The 20813-nt window shown below is 32.5% G+C and overlaps 1 protein-coding gene across 1 annotated transcript in view; it reads right to left on the reverse strand.

The window, feature by feature from the left end:
* UBA6 (ubiquitin like modifier activating enzyme 6) overlaps positions 1 to 20813 on the reverse strand; it is a 72238-nt gene that overhangs the window by 5862 nt on the left and 45563 nt on the right. Inside the window, exons 15-29 of the mRNA XM_024579744.4 lie at positions 19001 to 19068; positions 18429 to 18507; positions 17290 to 17370; positions 15566 to 15643; positions 13897 to 14078; positions 12497 to 12602; positions 10917 to 11006; positions 10733 to 10813; positions 9853 to 9981; positions 7947 to 7998; positions 7793 to 7856; positions 6766 to 6835; positions 4930 to 5001; positions 1920 to 2037; positions 411 to 604 (exon numbers count right to left, since the gene is read on the reverse strand). Coding sequence (XP_024435512.1) covers positions 411 to 604; positions 1920 to 2037; positions 4930 to 5001; positions 6766 to 6835; positions 7793 to 7856; positions 7947 to 7998; positions 9853 to 9981; positions 10733 to 10813; positions 10917 to 11006; positions 12497 to 12602; positions 13897 to 14078; positions 15566 to 15643; positions 17290 to 17370; positions 18429 to 18507; positions 19001 to 19068 — 1464 coding nt within the window. The remainder of the gene's footprint in view (positions 1 to 410; positions 605 to 1919; positions 2038 to 4929; positions 5002 to 6765; positions 6836 to 7792; positions 7857 to 7946; positions 7999 to 9852; positions 9982 to 10732; positions 10814 to 10916; positions 11007 to 12496; positions 12603 to 13896; positions 14079 to 15565; positions 15644 to 17289; positions 17371 to 18428; positions 18508 to 19000; positions 19069 to 20813) is intronic.

The following is a 20813-nucleotide window of genomic DNA, read 5'->3' on the forward strand; positions in this document are numbered from 1 at the left end:
ATCATTAAGAAAAGATTAAATGGTAAGAAACCCGAATCACAAACAGGAATTACATATTTTTAAGGCAAAGAACTAAAATCCAACAGCAAAGATTTGGACAGTTCCTTTTATTCAAGAAAGAGAGCACCTGTTTTGGATGGAAGAAACAAAGTTGTTTAAGAGGATTACTGCCTGTAAGAGAAATTAGACTCTATCTTGACAGAGCTTATTTTTTATATTAAAATATTTGTATACAAGTAAAACCTCAAAATATAGATTAATTTTAAAAATACCTTAAAATTTTAAATTATAACATCGGTATGTACCCCTCCTTCTCTAAGATCTCTGAGTGCTAGCTGGAGGTAGTGTAATGGGAAAAACAAAGAGGAGATGAAAAAGAAGCATTTTCATTGGAAGAAGAATAAACTCACCAAGCCAGAGACTGCCGCAGTGGATGTTGCTATAGCAGGTATAATTTTACCAGCTATGCGCTTTGTTTTGAAACGGTCAGCTGGTTTAATGCTATACATTTTGGCACGAAGATTTGATGCAGCTGTGATGAAATCTACGTGTCCATTACGATCATCATCTTTTTCAAATGAAAGGACTGCCATCTGAAGGTCACCTGATAATAACAACCAGAAAAACAAAGTTTCCTAGTGAGTGGTAAAGGTTTTACTAGCTGAAATGCTTTGTGGTTTCACTTCTCTTATAGATTCCTTTTTATGTTTTTAAGTGATGGAAGTGTACCAGAAAAATCCAGGGAAATGCACTTATTGAAGGGCATTAAAATAATGGCTTTAATACTACTAAATTAGAGAAACTTCTATATTATAGGAAACTTTCTAAAAAAAAATAACAAAATATAAGAAAGCCATGTACCTACCACACCTGCTAGTAAGTGGTTTACAATAAAAAGGCAACACTGGCTATTGCTTGCAAGTTGATTTCAAAAATACTACCCTGAAACATTTGGCCTCTGAAAACTAATGGATAAGTTGGTCAAATAAAAATATGTAACTTTTTAAAAGATTTCTAGATCAGTGGTTCTAAAACTCATTCAGTAGATAGCTGAAGTCTAATCTGTGATGAAATGAGAAGAAATGATACTATTTTTTCCAGAACTATAATTAATAAACTGAGATAATTACCTTTTATTTGCAAAATAAATAGTTGGCAACTCCAGGTTGTTTTGTGTAAATTTTATTGGTCTGTACATGAAATCCAAAAGTTTGGGAACTGCTGATATTTATGCAATAGGAAGATGGTGAGCAGGTGTAAAAACATGAGCTAGCAGCTCTGTTTTTAAGGAATTAAAACTTCGGTTTCCCTATTATTTAAGATCAAGGATGTATGTAGGTCAGTTTGTATTCCCCATGTGCAATTAATTATGAAGACTAAGAAGTCAAGAAAAAAATATCTGTTTATGCTTTTTTACCGTAAAGTGACTTAACTGGATCTGTCTAAAGGTTAGTCTCCATAAGGACTCCTTTTTTTTGTTTGTTCTGGTAGCCATAAGCTAAAAAGAAGTCATAATAGAACCTCAAGAACTGAAACAACCAGAACAAGGCCCAGCCAGGTAGCTCAGTTGGTTGGATCCACCAACATTCGATCTCTGGTCAGGGCACATACGAGAAGCAACCAGTGAATGTATAAAAATGGGTGGAACAACTAATCGATGTTTCTCTCCCTTCCTCATCTCTCAAAAAGAAATAAAAAAAAAATTTTTTTAAAAGGTAAAAAAACAAACTCGTATTTTAGCTTTTGAGGGTAGGGCAATGGTGGAGAGAATTATCAACTTCGTCAGAGTTAAAGATGAACAATCTAATATCATTATTATTGTTGCTATCATTTAATGCCATGAGCTTCAAAGTATAGAACTTGGTCAATATAAAAATCCCTATAAGTTTGAACCATTTTAATAAAGAAATGTCCCTTACTTGTGGTAACTTTGTTAGATGAAATAGCCTTTTCTAACTGGAAAACAGCATTCCTCTCATCTTCACTGCTGACAGGAACATGGTCTGGTTTCTGTGCTGTTTCATCTGTCTGAATAACCTTTAAATATAATATATATTTATTAATGTTATCATATCCTGTATCTAATTGGTTACCATACATGTTATATCAAGTAAGTAATTACGAGGAAATACTCCATTTAATTTAATCAGATTATTAATCATTATGGTACGATGTATTTTATACCTTCCACTAGTATGTTGTATTATATTATGTTTTCTTTATTATCTGTCTCCTAATACTGACACCTAAACTCTGGGCAAAGGAGGTTTACAGTTGTGAGTATGCAAAAGTTTTTATTCTTGCATTATTTTTTGTTATTGTATCATTTTCCATATGAATAACTGTAAACCTACTTTTGCTCACCCTTATATATCTAAAACAAACTTATTCACAGTGGGTGTTAAAAACATTTACTGAATAGCTTGCAAGATCTTAATTTATATGGCTCTCTTTTGAAATCCCACACTAAAATTAAGTTAATATTAATCAACAATTTGTGATTCTCACAAATCTACTTCAAACCAAAATTGCCTGGCTTTAACCAATACAGAGCTGTTTTCTGTATTCAAAGAAACTGAGGAAATCAATAAAATATATAATATAGGTATCCCTTAAGTATTTGTTGATTGTTGACAAGCTATTCTTTTCCAAAGAATATGTCTTCCTTCATAGAGATTCAGGGCAACATATACAAGTAATTTCTCCCTAAGGAATTACTTATTGGACACTGCACGGGGGCAGTGGAGGTACCGAATTCTGCCGTGTATTAGGCACTGCCATGTATAGTGCGCACCCATGTTTTTGGCCCAAACTTTCAGGAAAAAAATTTTCCATTTTAATTTTTTAACTCAATTTTTTATTTGTATTTAGAAACAAAACTGATTATTGTATTCTAGGGTATTATTTTGCATACGGTTATTGTTATTGCTCTCTAGAGTTATACTTTTAACACGTAAGCATAAATAAAAGAATTAAAAACATTTATATAGATACAGAATTAGTATTCCCCATGTATAATGCGCACCCTTATTTTTCCTGCAAAATTTTGGGCAAAAAAGTGCACATTACACACAGCAAAATATAGTAATATTCTCAAATTGAGAAAGTAGCTACATCATCACTAATTAAAATACTATTTCTTACTTAAAAAACACATCTAACTCATGTTTTTATACATTTTTAAGAAACATTAAAAAGTCAAGGGAACAGAAACACGTTTGTCAGAATGTGTAGTTGATATGTTTGGTTGTGGCATCGGTTAACTAGAAGTGCCAGACCCTGAAGGTTTGGTGTGAACTGCTTTGAGTTCTGAACAAAGCTTATATGATTCATATTAAAACTAGCCACATTGATCAGGATGATTTATTACCCTAAAACTTTGATAGAAAAAAAAAGTAATTCAGGCCAGAAAACATACTGAAGAGAAAGCAATGAAGGCTAGTACAGTTGTTGATGCATGTTTCCTTGGTTCTCTCAGTTTTGCCCATTCCAACACACGGGCTAGGAACCTTCTTTATATGGAAATGCTGTTTACCCTTTCTGTACTTTTATTCTTAATAAGCTACAAGTCATGAACATTTCATTTAGCAAACCCATCTACGTGTAAAAAATCTGCTGCCTACAAGTTTTCCTCTTCCCTAATAAAAATGCAGGTTGGAAGACTGCACGCACCACTTCTTTCTTAAATTTTTCAGGGCGGCAGGCAATACTCTGCATTTTCCAGTACAACTAAAGGGTAAGAGAAACAGAAGGTTGTTTCATGGATGATTTTTAGAGTGCATTTGAAAAGGTACATAATGAAAATGTAGGAAAAAACCCTTAATCTTTTCAAACTTTTCTATTCACCCTGCCTAAATGCCATGTTCCATTTTTATTATTATTCCCTATATCTTTCTCTTTCCAACATATTTGCTTGGCAAATCCCAATCCTCATTACATCCAATTTTCCATCTGTTCTACAGTAGCACCCAAGCAGTTAATTGCCTTTTCTCCAGCCACATTTAGTGGAATACATTAAGTGGGTTACCATTAAGTGGATGCTCAGTGCTGTCTCATAATTCTACTACATCTTCTAATTAAGTGACTTCCCTACTCCCTTGGGCAATTATTTCATATCTTCCTTTTACTGCTCAAACTTCATGTTCTCATCCTTACTCAGAGCTATTAAGCTTGCTTCTTTTTTCAAATAAGAAAGTAACAATCTTTTTTTTCCTTTCTCACTCCAATTCCAATCCCTTACAAATCCTGTCAGGGCTACTGCAAAATACACATATAATCCAACCCCTTATCACAACTCCGTGTTACCTATTACTTCATCATTTTTGTCTATAATCTCCTAATACCTTTTCTTGCTTCCTCTCTTTTGTCTCATATAATCATTCTTATCAGACCAACCACAGTCATCCTCTTAACTATTAAGTCAGATTGTGTCCTCTGCTTAAAATCCTCCACTGGTTACTTACCTATCTCACCATCTACCATTCTTAACTTGCATATTTCTCCTCTGGAAAAACCCTGGCTTTCGAAGTCTTTTGAGGCCATCCTCTGGCCTTGTTCCTGCTGCCTGCATCACTCTTTCACCAGATCACAGGATGACTCACTCCCTCACTTCCTTTGGGCTTCAGCTCAAATTTACCTTGTCAGAGAGCCTTTCCCCTTTCATCCCATATGAAATGTCACCCTCCCCATCATGCTTTCTTTTTTCCCCATTTTATTTTTTCTTCTTAGCACTTATGCCCACTTTACAATATTATGCAATTAGTGGCATCTTTTTTAATAGACTGCCTCTGGCCCATCAGAATATAACTTCCACAAGACCAAGGATTTTGCTTTGTTTATTCACGGAAGGATTCTCCAAGTTTAGAATGGGATTTGACATGCATAGAAGTTCAATAGCTATTTGTTAAATAAAAGAATTTCTAAACATACCTTACTAGAAGGTTTGAATTCCTGAATCTTTACTTTGGAAAGAATATTCAAGAGGGCATCTGCTGATATGTCCTGTTTTTTAAAAAAGTAATTTTATCAATAAACTTATTCTTTAAATTCTGAGTTCTAAAGCTAAAAACATTCTATAGAAGTTCTTTTTCATACTAAAATACTTGAATAATTTATCATGACTATTTACATCCGTAAATGGATGTATTTGACTATCATACATTCATTTATGGCATTTATCTTTGTTTCTACAGAAATATCAACTCTAAAGGCTGGGGGAGAAAATGTGAGAAAGTAGTTATTTGTCAAGAAACTTGAAATCTGAGTTCTTTCAACAAATTTTTATAAAGGTAGTTTTATGACTACTTGTGAGTATCAGACTGAGTACTTTGAAATCAGGATCTATTCATTGTTTTACAAAGCCCCCTATATAAAGTTACTCTCAATAAATAAAATAAATAAGTAAATACCTTTGGAAACAGGAGAATATTTAAATGGTTCAAGATAAACTTGGATAAATGTAAAGTTATCAGATCCATACTTACTATTAAAAAGCTGTTTAGAAAAAACTAGAACAAACCGGTTTTGAGGACACCTATGACACATCACAAAATTACTAGTCCTTTTGGACCTGCCTGGTGTGGCTCAGTGGGTTGAGAGCCAGCCTGTGAACTGAAAGGTTGCTGGTTTTATTCCCAGTCAGGCCACGTGCCTGGGTTGTGGGCCAGGCCCTCAGTTTGGGGGTGTGCAAGAGGCAACCAATCGATGTTTCTCTCCCTTTCTTTCTCCTTCCCTTCCACTCTAGAAAAGAATAAATTAAAAAACATTTACTAGTGCCCTGGCTGTTGTGGCTCAGTGAATTGCGTGCTGGCCTGAGAACCAAAGGGTCGTCAGTTTGGTCACTGGTCAGGGCACACGCCTGGGTTGTGGGCCAGGTCCCTGGTAGGGGAGTGTGTGAGGCAACCACACATTCTCCCTCTCTTTCTTCCTCCCTTCTCCTCTTTAAGAATAAAATCTTTTAAAAAATTACTAGTCTTTGTACAGAAAAGAATACCAGACTGTATGCCACTGTTTTTACCAGACATTTACAGTATATTTTACTATACATTTACTATAAAAAAGGATTAATCTACAATAGGCATTTTTATCTGGATCCAAAACTGCTACAACCATTTGAATCTGGATCCAAAACAGCCAGTATTAATGATGAATCTGGTTCATATTTTCCCATTCAACCTACATAAAATATAGCAATTTATTTAGCTATAATATGCATTTGTGAAAAAAATAACTAATGCAAATCTGCCCCTCAAATAAAACTATACTATTAGGTCTTTTAGAGTTAGTCAATGATTTATGTCTAAGACAATGAATATGATGATAAACATTAAGAAATGTCAATATGAGGTAACATTTTCAAATTTCCTAAAAAGTATGTAAGTATCACAAAATAAGCCAAGCATATGTTAGGGAATCTCTAAGGAATATTTTTAAATTCCTATAAAATAGTTCCCTTTAGGTTTTCAGAGTAATTACAATTGAAGTTAATAGGACTGAAATGTTTCAAAACTAAAGACTGCTTTTACAAATATTTGTTTCACTACTTAAACTTAGAAAAATTGACTTTCTTCTACTTAGTAATGCTGCAATGAGATTTTAGCTTCTGCTATGTTAGAATGAACAACAATAAAACAAAATAAAAAGGTTATAACAAAGAACAATTCTCATAATATATAAACACATTTTGATGATACAATTAGCTGATAAGTCACCTAATTCTACTAGCCTGGCTTTGTATCATTTGCTATGGCTTGAAGAATATCTTACCTCGTCTGTAAATGGAATGCAATAGACTGTAGCATATAATTTTGCAGCATTCAGAAGGAAACTGAAGTGCCTTTTGAAATTAAAAAAAAATAGAAGTCTGAATACAAGGTTCAAATAAGATGTTTAATTCATCAGAAACTACAGACATTACAATGTTGAAAACTAACTACAGAATTTTTGTTACAGAATTATTTTTTAAAAAATTCAGGCAGTGAAGTTCTGGTCTAGATCTAAGCACTGCAAAAGCTACAAAAGAGAAAACAGCAGATGTTTATCCTGATAAGCACTGACAGTTAGGTAGCAAGCATGATTACTCTGGGGATTTGGTGGCCAGAAAAGCAAAAATTAGGCTAGTGAAAGAAAATCCATAAGAAAATATTAAACGTTTAGTTTTAAAAAGTGTATATCAAGTTGAAACTAAGCAAATGAGTTTGTCTAAAAACAAGTTTGACAGGAGAAGCCATCAGGATTAGGTGACTGGAAATCTAAAATAAGCACCAGATGAAAAAACTAAGCATAAAAGAAGGCTTACAAGCTAAGTAAGTGTTTAATTAAAATATATACATGCATGTGTGTAAATAAAAGTGTGTATCTCATACAAATAGGTATACAGGTATTCACTCAAAAACAAACTCCTTTGAAAATTAATTTGAGATGATTTAGGGAGATATTTAGCAGTAATCATTTTTACCCCCATATAACTTAAGTTTCTTACATACTAGCTTCATTAAATAGAAAACATTGGCTGTCATTTTACTTCTTTATGGATAAAGTCAGAGGTGACACTTTGGTTTCACTTTAGAAAAGATAAAATAATGAGGTTATTTATTGTAGAGATATATAAATAGATGGTATGGAAAGAAGTGTGGTGACTGGCGTGGTTGGCAAGACTATGTTAACTATCAGATTAACAGGGATGTAATAATTTAACTCTAAAGAGTCTGAAATTTTCATCCAATAAGATAAGCCTACACAATGTTCCAGATTTACAATAAAAATGTATATGAAACTGAATATAAAAACTTACAAAGGTTCATTGAAATCAAATTGTATTGGAGAGGGAGGCCTCTTCGGTGATTGCCAAAACAAACCTAACAAGATATAAATATTATTTTAAATGGAGGCAGTCAGTAATAAATTACATTAAACTTTTTTTTCAACACTCACTTGGTTATACTTACTGCCATCTTTTAATCGGGTATCTAGAGGGAAACAGTGAAGAAGCTGAAGAGCCTGAAGAAAAAAAAGAAGTTAAAAAAAATTAAAACACATAAAAGATATACAGTGACTTCTCCAAGCTACTCTTGCACTCCATCTGTCTGTTCCGGATTGCCATGCTCCCCCTCCCCCTATACCTGGAATTAACCTCTACTGTTATTTTAAAATCAACACTTATAGTTTGTCATTATAAAAAATAATATAAACAAAGCCAATTCAAAATGCAGTCTGAGTGGCCATCCCAGAGGATATGCCTTACAGGTCTTATTTCTCAAACCTTTGGAATGGTAAAACTGGGTGAAATAACCACTGGACTGGGCCTAAGGCAGCACTGTATTCCAAACAACTGTTTGCAAAGCTAACAGGGAAGCATTATGACTCCCAGACTGAAAATTAAAGACATTTTTAACAATTAGCAATACTATGCTGGTATCTGCATCTACAAAAATTTCTTTAGAGTATTAAGACCCATAAAAATTCCTCCCTTTCTGTTCATGAAATTTTTCCCCTTCTCAAGAACACCTCCTAATGGGAACACTATTCTGGTTTCTGCCTGAATCATTGTTTCCTGAATAACTGTTATTTTGGATCTCAGATAAATGCTTGCTGCCTCTCAATTTGGCCCTTTATTTTTGGGTTAACAGCATCTATAGCAAAGACAAATACAGATTATTTCATCCCTTTTTACAGAAATGGTGGTATATTTTACATATCATTCTGCTACTTTAAGGAGCTAATCCTTAAAACAAAAACTAAGCAGTAAAATATGTATTGTTTTTTATTTTAAAATTATATATTTGAGATTTGCTTCAAAGCCATGTGAGGAAGGGTGTACTGGAAGGAGTTATAGATGAAAACAAGATTATAAGTTGATAATTGTTAAATCTGAAGGAGAGATATATGAGGATTATATGGGGGTTCATTATACCATTTTCTCCACATTTCTACTATTCAATTTTTCCATGATAAAGTTACAAAAAAACTATAGAAGATAAGGACTACAAAGAGTCCTTTATATTTTTAAACAGGAGGTCACTGATAATCATGTTAAGGATAAATTGAATAACAATGGGGAAAGAAGACAATTTACTGGACTAAAACTTGGACAAGGTGAGTATAGACCACTTTTTTCAAGAAGCAGAGCCAAGAGGAAAGTGAAAAGCAGGGATAAGTGTAATCAAACAACTTTTTAAAAAAGATGAACTTAATTTATCTTCCAATAGGTAAATGCCTAAAGAGAGGAAGAGACTAAAAAGAGTGCAGGACACCTTCTAGCAACTGTGTTGTTGGAGATAAGAATAACAGCTAATACTGAGTCGGTATTTATGGGCCGGGTACTGTTCTGAATGCTTTACATGTATTAAATCACTTGAGCCTCATCAATGTCCTATGAATTAGGTACTAATTTGTTATCTTCATTTACAAATGAGGAAAGAGACACAAAATATGATTATCAGATATGGCAGGGAAGGCAAAATTCCAACAAAATTTCTGAGTAAATATCTCTATTTTCTCAGTCTCTTGCTTTACTGTGAAAAACAAACTACTTTAACACTACTGCTGAAATGCATTCGTTATACTTCAGAGGGAACTTCTCCTGAAAATCCAATTTTGCACACAGAAAGAGAAGGATCAGTTAAATGTATAACTAACATGCCACTGGGTGAAGTACAAATGCATTCTTTAATCAGTAACATCCAAAGAGAAATTAGTTGTGTGTCCAGCACTGGTTTTCACTAAATCTACTACCTGTTTCTAAAAACTTTCCCAAAATAAAGAGCTGACATTTAGGGTCAATGAAATTTATTTGGTAGTCATCAAATGAGCTAAGGTCAGACCTTTTCTTAATGTTTTATAATGCACACTTACCTTATGGTTAAAATATTTTTCAAACTTTAATCTTGCTAACTCTACACACTGGAACCAATTTCTAGGTCTTCTGCTAAGTAACTTAATAGCTTGAAAACAGCCTTCTAAACTGTGTCCAGTTTGTAGCTTCTACAATGAGAGAAAACAAAACAAATGCATTTCCAGTTGAACACCAGACACACACACACTCCCCCCCGAGAAGCATTGGCCAACGTTTGAAGTGCCATCTCTTGTGTCTCAGGATTTTTTTCCAATGCAAGCTCCTTGTCCTTGTCTTTTTCCTGTCCCCTTTTTTCCCTCTTTTTTGGAGGATAAACAGAAACAAATAGCTCAAGAAATTTTAACTAAAGTTACTTGTCTCCCAAGTTATCCTCATGTTTTGCTAGCTATTAGTACTATATATGTACTTACTAAAAGAAGTATGAAGAATAATGTTTTATACTAAAACGCTGGCACTGTTAGTATAGGATTAAAGTAAAGTAAGAAAACAATCTCTGAAGTGCCCTCACTATGAGAGTAGTAAGTCTGAGATATTACTGGCCAATTGTGGAAGTTTCACTGGCACTCAAAGAACTTAACAAGCTGTTTTATTATTTGCAGTTCTCCTAGCATTATTATAACATCCTTCTTAGGTTGAAACATATGAATTGATGTTTTTGGGGTTAAATGTGGTCAAATATTGGCAACTCCATATACTTCAACCAAACTAAAATAAATAGTCATTTGTGACCTGCTAATTTTAAGATTCCTTATGTACTTTACTACAAACAATAACAACCCCTTTAATCCTTTTCTAAGGAAGTAAACTAAACCATTTGCGAGCAACTTGAAAACAAGATTACCCAAAGTGTTGTTTGTATTAAAATGTACTAATTTTTACCTGTAAGACTTCTTCTGCAGATGGATAGGTTTGCCAAAATTTGTTAAATAATGAAGGCTTGTGGGAAAAGGAACTTTCAAACTATTATGGAAAAGAGGGAGAAGTCACAAACAAGTCTAATTGAAAGTTGAAAATATCTTTTCTACTATAAAAAAATATTCCTTGAAAAAAAGATCTTTATTACCTTATCTCTTGCCCACTGAATAGTATGTTCAATAGCAGCTGGAAAGGATTTTAGAGTACAAAATGGTATTTCCTCTTCTGGGGGATCCCGCTAATTTATAAAATATAATAGTTAAGAGAAGCAATGACAATTTTTTTATTGACTGAATTTACTTGAATGTTTTAAGATAATTTGAAAAATAAAATTCAAAACTAAAATAAACTCAGCATTTTTTACCTTCTTTCTTTTGGCACTAGAGGACAAATTGATTCTTTTGATGCTTAACCTATTTTTGTTAATGGCAATGTAACCACCACCATGAATTCTATACTTTCATCTGTGCACTCACTTTGGTACCATGCAGTACTCAGGGCAGGCCACCACAAACAACTAGTTTTCCTCCTCCAAGAACCAAGGTGACATGTAAAACTTTACACCACTCCCTATTATGAAAAGTAATGCAAGAATCCCCAATACAGTGAGCATATCGTGAGTTTCTCCACGGAGAAAAATGGAGAAAAAAAAAGGAGAGCATGATTATGTTGTCCTTGATGGTCAGTACAGTTTTTTGTAAAGTCTGTAAAATAAATGGCAAATGGTAATGTCTATGTTGTCTCATATAAAAAGGTACCACTGAAAAAAATCCATACCCTATTATAGGGTACATTTGGCTTACTGGTTTACCCAATCTAAAATGACTCACTTTTTTTCTCTTTTTACTTGGAGATTTATATTTCAATTTATTGACTTTTGAAATACCATGAAATATAAGCCAAAGAGGTAAGCCAGAGGAGTATTAAATTGTCAAGTTTAAAGTCAGAGAATATAGGAGAAGGTTTGGGAAAGATGCAGAATGAGCAAATCAAGGAACTTTTGAAATTTTGTAATATTTTCTTCTTTGAAAAATTTCCAATATGACACCCAACACATATCATGATTTACTCCGTCTAATTTCCTTCAACTTAAACTTATCAACTGGTCTACTATATTTTTATTATATACATTTCTGATTCCATAAAAGTAAATGGGAAAACAAATTCAGTAAAAATTTTGAAATTTTACTAAACCAAACACTTTTATTAAGTAAAGAAATATTTACACTTGTAAAAAAGTATACTTCTTTCAATTTTACAACTAGGGTTGCTCTTTCTTTAAATCCTAAGGCCTATAATTATTTGTTAGGTCAGTGGTTTTCAACTTTGTCAGTATCTCAAGATGGCTTATGGGGGTTAAAACAAGTTGTATCTATATATCATTTATAGAAAATATATGTATATAGGTATCTTGGTCCCTCCTATGGAGAAACTAATTCTTCCGTAAGATTTTGTAAAAGTTAAATGTTAGAAAACTAATCAAGCAGCTCTCAGATATAAACAATAAATAGAAGAATAGAATCTAGAAAGCCAAAAGCCAGAATTTTGATGATGTACAAAAATCAGGTATGTTTTTAAAACTGCACATACACACATGCATGCACATCAATGGCAGATCAAACATAGGACTAGGGAAGCTAAATCAAATTTGTTGACTGATGAAGAGAAAAAAGTTATGATATGAATAAAAAAGTGACATTTACTTAAAAAAAAAACTAGTTCACTTACATGACTATTATAGGATTCAGTCAAATGAGGTACAATGACTTCAGTGTGTCCCTTAGTGCCCATTGTTCCAGAATCTAGCAGTGGCCGTAGATTTGCTACGCAACGGCTATTTGAAAAGATGATAGGAAACCGACATAAAAGTGAGCACTAACACTGTAAGCAGAGGAAATCCTACCACTTTCTACTGACCACTTCACATATTGATCTCTTCTTGACTATAATATTTTAGGAAATACACATTACCACCAAACAACCCAGTCATCATTTCCGTCCCCCTCAACAAATCCTGTTCAATCTAGTAATTTCTGTCTTTACCTTCTACTATTACTACTGCCACTTCTACCATCACCACCACCAAATTTGGGCTTCGACTTGTTTCCTGCTAGGTTAACTCGTAACTGTGTTATCCTCTCTTCTCTTGCTTCCTGTTTCTTCTTTGATTATTTTTCTGCCTACAGGATCTACCTCACTGCAATCTTCTCGATATTTTCTTTATTCCAAACAACATTATATATTGTTAATACTGACAATACCTATATTCTGTACACTTTATTAAAGTTATTTTTCCTTCCTCTGCCCAAGAGTATAAACCTTCAACTACACTCTCAACTGGTAAATTTTCCCTCTGTTTATATGCCTGCTCTAACACTGTAACACTGAAGAGTCATATAAAGAGGGAATGAAAAATGTAAGGTGTGCATATCATTGTCACTCACTCATCTTATATAACAAATATTTACTGAATGACATCATGTATTGAACATTGATGATACAGTGATGGGAAAATAAATGGTCCCTAAATAAATGATTTAACAAGAAACAAACATTAAATAAATATGTATATCAATAAAAGTAAGTGTTATGAAGGAAAATGCTTAGGTCTATAAAAGATTACCACAGGAGATTCTAATTTAGAATTTGGGGGGTTAAAGAAAGCCTGTTTGAAGAAAGACATTTAGGTAGTGGTTAAAGGATGAAGAAAAAAAAAGTATGGTAGGTGGAGAGTAAACAGTAATTTGGGATCAATGTTTTGGAACAAGATAAACATAATTTTCTGAGGCTGAAGAAGAGTATGTTTAAGTCACTGAGATTAAAAAAAATACTGCATGCCCGGTAAGAACTGAAAAAACTGTGTAGCTAAAACAAGGGGAGCCAGGAAGGAATAGATAAACTTTAAGCTGGGGAGGTGGACAGGTGGCAGACACTATAAAAAAAAATTTAGAACATGTGAGAGATTTTGAATTTTATCCTAGATATAATGGGAAATCATCACAGGATTTGAGAGGTACATAGGAACATAAAGAATAAAAATTGGTAGCTTTTCGACAAATAAGCATGGAAAACAGAAGTGGAAATAAAAGAAAGACAACTCTTTATGAACCCGAGTTTCAATTACATACCTGTCTACATATCTCCTGGCTTCCACATTATCTAATGCAGTGATAATTATATCTTGTTTAGTGTAGAACTCATCACTGTAAAGAGCCTCAGTGGCCGGACATAGTTTGTTCAAGTGTGCATCTATCTTCACTTGAGGATTTATTTTCCGGGTTGCATCAGCAGCAGTATAGCTTTTAGGTTTCTAAACAAATAACAAGAACGGAAGAAATTAATGTTAAACAGAAAAGACAGGCTACGAATTGAACTTATACATTCTTATCACTTTGGAAAATATGTATGAAGTGAGAGTATTGAGATCAATTTCAGTTTTTAGTTTGTGGAAATTACATTCGCTGTAGCCATATCACATTTAATAGTGCCTATTAGTCTAAATAATTTACATATTATTAATAGAAATCTAAACCTCTCCTTTTTTTAGCTAAGTGCTTCAGAGTTCCTAATATATTAGTTAAAAGTTTAACTAAAAGTACATTGTTCTTTCTATTATAGTTATGAGGTTTAAATCAGCTAAGTGACTAGAAAAAGATGAGAATACATTAAGTAAAACATTAGAAATCCAAACTGCAGAAAATGAGCTTGCACAGGTTTGAGAATCTAACACTTTAAGAATAAAATCTTTTAAAAATATTACTATTTCTGGATGTAAACATTTAAAAATTTATTTTTTTCAGTTTTATAAAAAAGAATACCATAAATATAATACATTCTTTTCTTAAACATCATTAGTGTCATTTCAGATGTCAACAAAGCTCATTTGGAAGCACTGGCTCTGACACTAAATATCTATAGACCATTCTGTTTCGATACATGCATCTAGCTTTAATGGTAGTTCTGTCCCTTCTCGCATTGCTAAGTTGACATGTTTTTACTTCTCAGTGCTGTTAGTATAGATACAAAGCACAAATTTTGTCAAAGCTCAGTAAGATAAGGATAAATAAGCCTTTATAGTTCTTCTATAACTTAAATGCAGTTAAGTAAATGAATTTTGTGACATACATTTTAGTTTATGAGACCCTGTTACTTAGTCCTTTATATTTGGATAAGTAAGACTATTAGGTAACTATTCCAACTGCTTTAGTTATTTCTATGTTTACAATGACATTCTTAAGCTTAGTTAGCTATAATTAATATGAGTGTTGAAAAGTAAAGTGAAAAAAAACATTTCTAAAGTAAAAGCAAATTTGCTTGACTCACCCAATTGCTTCTTTTCCTGACTTAAATATTTTAATTTTTATAAAAAAGACTGAAAACAAGCATCATTTTACAATAATAAGGGATGTTAAATAGTCAAACAAAATCACAAGATTACAAAATTCCAAGTGCTAACCTTTAACACTTCAAATTAGAGAACCTGTTTCTATATATATATCCTCAGTTTCTAAAATTAAATATGCAGACATACTTTGGTGATTACAAAATGAAAAAAAAAATACTGTCCACAATTCACAACTCAGCTTTGAATATCCAAAATCAAGGCAAAACCAAGTTTTATATTAAAAGTTAATATATTTTTCCTATAACCATTCCCATTATTTGGTAATTTGAGAGACCAAATAAATAAAGAATATATTAGGCTTGTCAAGCACCATTTTCTACATATTAAAGAGAAACTCTTCTGTTTTGTATAACACAACAGATTATTTAATTTTGAAACAGAGAGCAACACACCTGTATGTGATGAGGACGAAATAAGAACTGCCTGTTCAAGTTGGATTTTTCTATCAAGTCAGGATCTGTAACTGTAACCTAATATCAAGAAAAGGTCAAAAATATTTAACAAATAAGTTTAAATCTATTTTGCTTTTCTCAGGATGACTAAAACAACTCCCACAAGTTATTCTAAAATATTTTGGCTGGTAAAAGTTATATGAATACATATATAGCAAAATGATTACCATTACTACTCTTTTTATACCTATACTTAATTATAATTAATGTTTAGCAAAGAAACATCAAATTAAACATTTATTTTTATGTGGTTACATTCAAAATTTTAACATGTACATGTGACTTAAGGGCGAAAATTATCTTGTTCCTAAACAATTAGAGTATAAAGTTTCTCTTCTACTTTCCATGTTATCAATAAACATTTTACTTATTTTTAATCCTCCCACTTCCAAACCAAATATTTGATTAAAAGTTTTAAAAATCAATCTAACAATGTTGACAAATGCCTCTATTTACCCTTGCTTCACATACTGCTCATGTTACAACTTTTTCTGTGAGAACCAATAAATAATAATCTTTTATTGTTTTATTTGTCTGATGTCTTTATCTGTTTTAAGATTAGCCAGGTAGTGCTTTTAGTTCATGAATTAATTTCTCTTTTGGTTCCTAGACCCTGGGGATTTTTCTTTCCTTCTTTCCAATTAGTTTGGCTATGTATGCAAACACTTAAAAAATAATGTATACAGTAAGTCTCTGTGTTTGCAATAGAATAAAAATCTGTTCCAATACACTTACCTTGTTTTGTTACCGGAAAATCAGTTGGTTTACTGTAACTCTTTCCCTGATCTTTACAGGCTAATATGAATTGTGAATTTCCAAAAAGTTAAAAAGTATTCAAGTGATTCCCAAACTCATACAATGAAGGATTTTATTTCTTTTTGAGAAATACCTTTTTAAAAAACACTAATAGCCGTTTAAAAAAGAACTACTAGCCGTTTGTGGAACACAGTTACTGAGCAAGAATAATATAAATGTAAAACATCTGTCCATAACTGTAATAGTCACAAACGCCTCTTTGAGTGAAATAATAAGAGAAGTTTAATTAACTACAAAATTACTCATTATTAGTCACCATGACAAATCTATGAAATCACTACTCTGGAAAGCTAGTTTATACCTTAAAGTGAAACACATTTTTAATTAAATATACAATATGGCTTCCCAATTACTTATAGTCAACACTTATAGTCTTAAAAATTTAAACTATATACACAAGTTTACATTATTCCCTATTCTTTTGATAATCACTGATTGAAATTGTATATGAGTAGCCTTCAACTTTCTAATGTTGGCTTCTCCCACCTTAAAGATTTATTTAACAATTATCAAGTAGTATCTAACAAAATAACAACAATATTAATGTGCTTTATAGTTTACAAAGCCCTTTTGCATTTGATTTTAACAATAACATAATGAGGTAGGTGGTACAGACATCAGTCGCACAGTATTAGAGAAAGAAATTTAAGAGCAAAAACCTGAAGTGATTTCCCACAGGGTCACATAATTTGAAGAAAGTGGTCAGAGTACAGTCAGAATCTTATTTCTAGCTTGATGATCTATCCTCAGAAACTAATACTTTAGGTCTATGTAGTCAAATAGAGTTAAGAAATGGAGAGCAAGGGAAATACATATAAACTGTTAACTCTCAAGAATTTGTATCTTACCATTCCCTTCTCTTTGCTTGTGCCAACACCAAGTAAGGCAAAATTTTTTAACATTTCACAGCCTATGGCTCCACATCCTACCTATGAAAGAGAAAAATATATCAGATTAAATAAAATCGGAGATTCTACCTACCAAAGAGCAATTTCATAATTTTCATCAATGCTACCTTACAATAAACGCATACTTTTAAAAATAGTTTGAACATCTGTAATTCATTTTATTTAACTGGTTTATAACGCTATTATTAAGTATCTCAGTTACAGAAAAAAATGTATAAACCAAATAAGAAAAAAGCACAATATGTGAATTTCTTTTAAACAGAAGACATTTTAAAACTCCAAACAAAAGTCAAACACTGAATTCATTTGTTTTATTTAAGCTAGAAGCAAACAGCACAAAATATCAGTGCAACACATTAATAAAAATGATTTATTCCTTAAATAAAAAAGATATTTAAGAAATACAGAATCTACCTACATAATCCTTCATTTGGTGCAAAGAAAAATGGATAAAAACCTCCAACCAATTTTAATGTATTTCTAGAAAATTATTTAATGTTCAAAAGTATCATATTCGTATTTTCATTTTACTTTTATTTTTTATAGAGAGGGGAAGTGAGGGAAAAGAGAAGGAGAAAAACATCAATGTGAGAGAAAAACACTGATCGACTGGCTGCCGTGCGTTCACACTCTAACTGGGGACGAAGCTGCAACCTAGGCATGTGGCCTGACCAGGAATGGAGCCAGTGACCCTTCGTCTTACGTCCAACCAACTGGGCCACACAGTCAGGGCTCATTTCAAATGTATTAATTCTTTAGATCAGCAGTTGGGAAACTTTTGTGAAGCGCCAGACAGCAAATATTTTCAGCTTTGCAGGCCATTATGGTCTCTGTCACAACCACGCAAACCACTGTTAGAGCGTAAAAGAAGTCCTAGGCAATACATGAATGAATGAACTTCATTACTGAACAGCAGGATGGATTCAGTCTATCAGCCACAGTTTCAAAACCCTGGTTCTAAGCATTTACTATGTTAGAACGTGTACTCACTGAGATTCAAATTTGCTTTAATAAATTAACTTGCTGATACACAACAGCAGTATGAATATACTATTCATTTCATCATTATTGATACTTACCAGGAAGATATTCAAATTCTGTAGCTTGTGACACAGACTGTCTCCAATGCAGGCTCGTAAGGCATCGTATCTATCTCCTCTGAAGAAAACAACATGCCAAAAAAACCCAGAAAGGCATTTAAAACATTATTAAGATTAGTTTCATTGTTAATACAAATTTAATAATGTACTTTAAATTGAAGGCAAAACTTTTGGGGTATGTGTATTTTGGGGAAAATGAACCATAGCTTTCTTTAATCAGCTTCTCAGAGATTTGTGACGCAAAAAGGTGAATCTCTGGTATAAATAATAGTTGCAGAATAGGAACTGTTCATCAGAATATTTGAATGCTAACCATTCTCGTAAGAACATATAATTTAAAACTTTATATTCATTATTTATAAAGTGATAAAGACATATGGCATTATTATGATATGCCACCTTTGAATGGGAAAGAAGTAACTGCAGAAGTGAATGAGTTAGGTTTTAGAAAAGATATTTAAAGCAACTGCATGTTTAAACAAAAACTCTTAATTCAGTTGCCTCTTACAAATATACAAATAAGAAAAAAGCAACAGAAATTCCAATATTACCGTGGAAGAAACTCTTCACGTTCAGGTTTGCTTAGGGATTCAACAATATCTGCTGCTTCAATGTATAACTTAAAGTAGAAGATAAAAAATATAACTTACTATGTATAAAATTTAAATAACTAGAAAAAATAGCTCTCTTCTATAATTAATTGTAATTAAGGAAAATAAAATTAAAATACCAACAGAATAGATTAAAACTATAATTGTTTTGAATACAATATGTATATGCATTCTTTTATTAAAACAATAATTAAACCTGAAGGATTTGTTAAAAGATATAATTTGATTCATGTCATTTAGCCATCTTACTGATGTTTGTTTTACAAACAAAAGGAAACTTAACCTCCAAATCTATTTTTATAACTACACAAAAATTCTGGAAGCCCCATTCAAATATAGCTGCATTTGAGTAAGTAATGAAGGTACCAAAGTTTTGCTACCAAACGCCTTTTGGGAAATTGGTTTTAAGCTGCTTAAGACATGAAATACTCAGAAAGAACCTTTGACCCTCTCCCTTTACCTGACTAAAGAAATTTCAGATAGAAAAACCTGCTGGAGGAAGGGAGTATCACCTTAGCAACAAAAACCAAATGTGGCAGGCAGGTAGAAATCTAGCAAAGCCTGTTTGCCGAACTGTTTCTGGGTGGTCCAGCAAGAATTTGTTTACCACATTTGCTCTTTCTCAACTATAAATTGCCTGCTTTCCCTTTGAAATTGCAGACCTCTGCCTCCCTCTCCTTTGTCCAGATGGCATGTAAACCTCAACTACCCAATGACTCTTTGGGGTTTCATATTCTTATGGGACCCCCACATGTACATCCTTAATAAACTTTGGACGTATTCTCCTGTTAATCTGACTCATGTAAATTTGATTATTAGCTCAGCTAAAAGAACTTGGAAGGTGAGAGAAAACTTATTTTTTCTACATCCACAGTAATTTGATTACTCTATATTTATTTTCCAGCTTGGGTATATTATATGTCACTTATAATTACATACACTATCGAGGAAATCTAGAAAGCCACAATTTCAACCTTTTAAAAATACCAAGAAGAATTAAGTTAATGAAAAACAGAACTAAGTCTCACTGCCATTTTTATCACTGATGTTACTTATGTTGCTAAATCTGAACATGACCAAATGGTTATTATTTACTTATAACACAGAATCTACATTATTAACATACTTTATATAACTTCCCATGCAATTAACAGCTGTATCTAATCCAGACTTTTACAAATGAATTTGTACTATGTTAAAATAAACCAAATAATTCAGCATCAAAATACCATTATGTGGGTACTTCTTAAAAATATTCAAAAATGATAACTGTTGAAGTCACAATGTTTAAAGTCTTTCTAAAAAGTAAGGGCCTGAAGAGTGTCCTTTGATATCATCTGCCAATTATTACTTTTGGTAACAGAAATGAGTGTTTTTATTATATCAAATTATGTTTTTACCTTATCTAGTTCTGAAATCTACCATTCCCTTGCTTTCTACCTTTAGTATTTATACCTAGGAAAGGAATCTAAAGATGGATGATGCCAAAAATTCCACAGAACAGGATTTCTGAGGACCCATGAATGCAAACCTAAATAATACAAGAGATTAACTAAGTATAAGGATAGAAAACTCATTCCTTCACTCTCACAAATGAGGGAAATACATTCTAGAATGCAACCCTGGGTTACCAGCCCAACAGCCTCAGTATATGAACATACTAGTTTCAAGTACAAAATTAAGTTTTGGTGGCATATCACATCTCTCTCATGCATCAAAAAATACTTTAAGGTTGCTTTTACATTAACACTAA

The sequence above is a fragment of the Desmodus rotundus genome, chromosome 4, assembly GCF_022682495.2.
Source record: "Desmodus rotundus isolate HL8 chromosome 4, HLdesRot8A.1, whole genome shotgun sequence".
Lineage (NCBI taxonomy): Eukaryota > Metazoa > Chordata > Mammalia > Chiroptera > Phyllostomidae > Desmodus > Desmodus rotundus.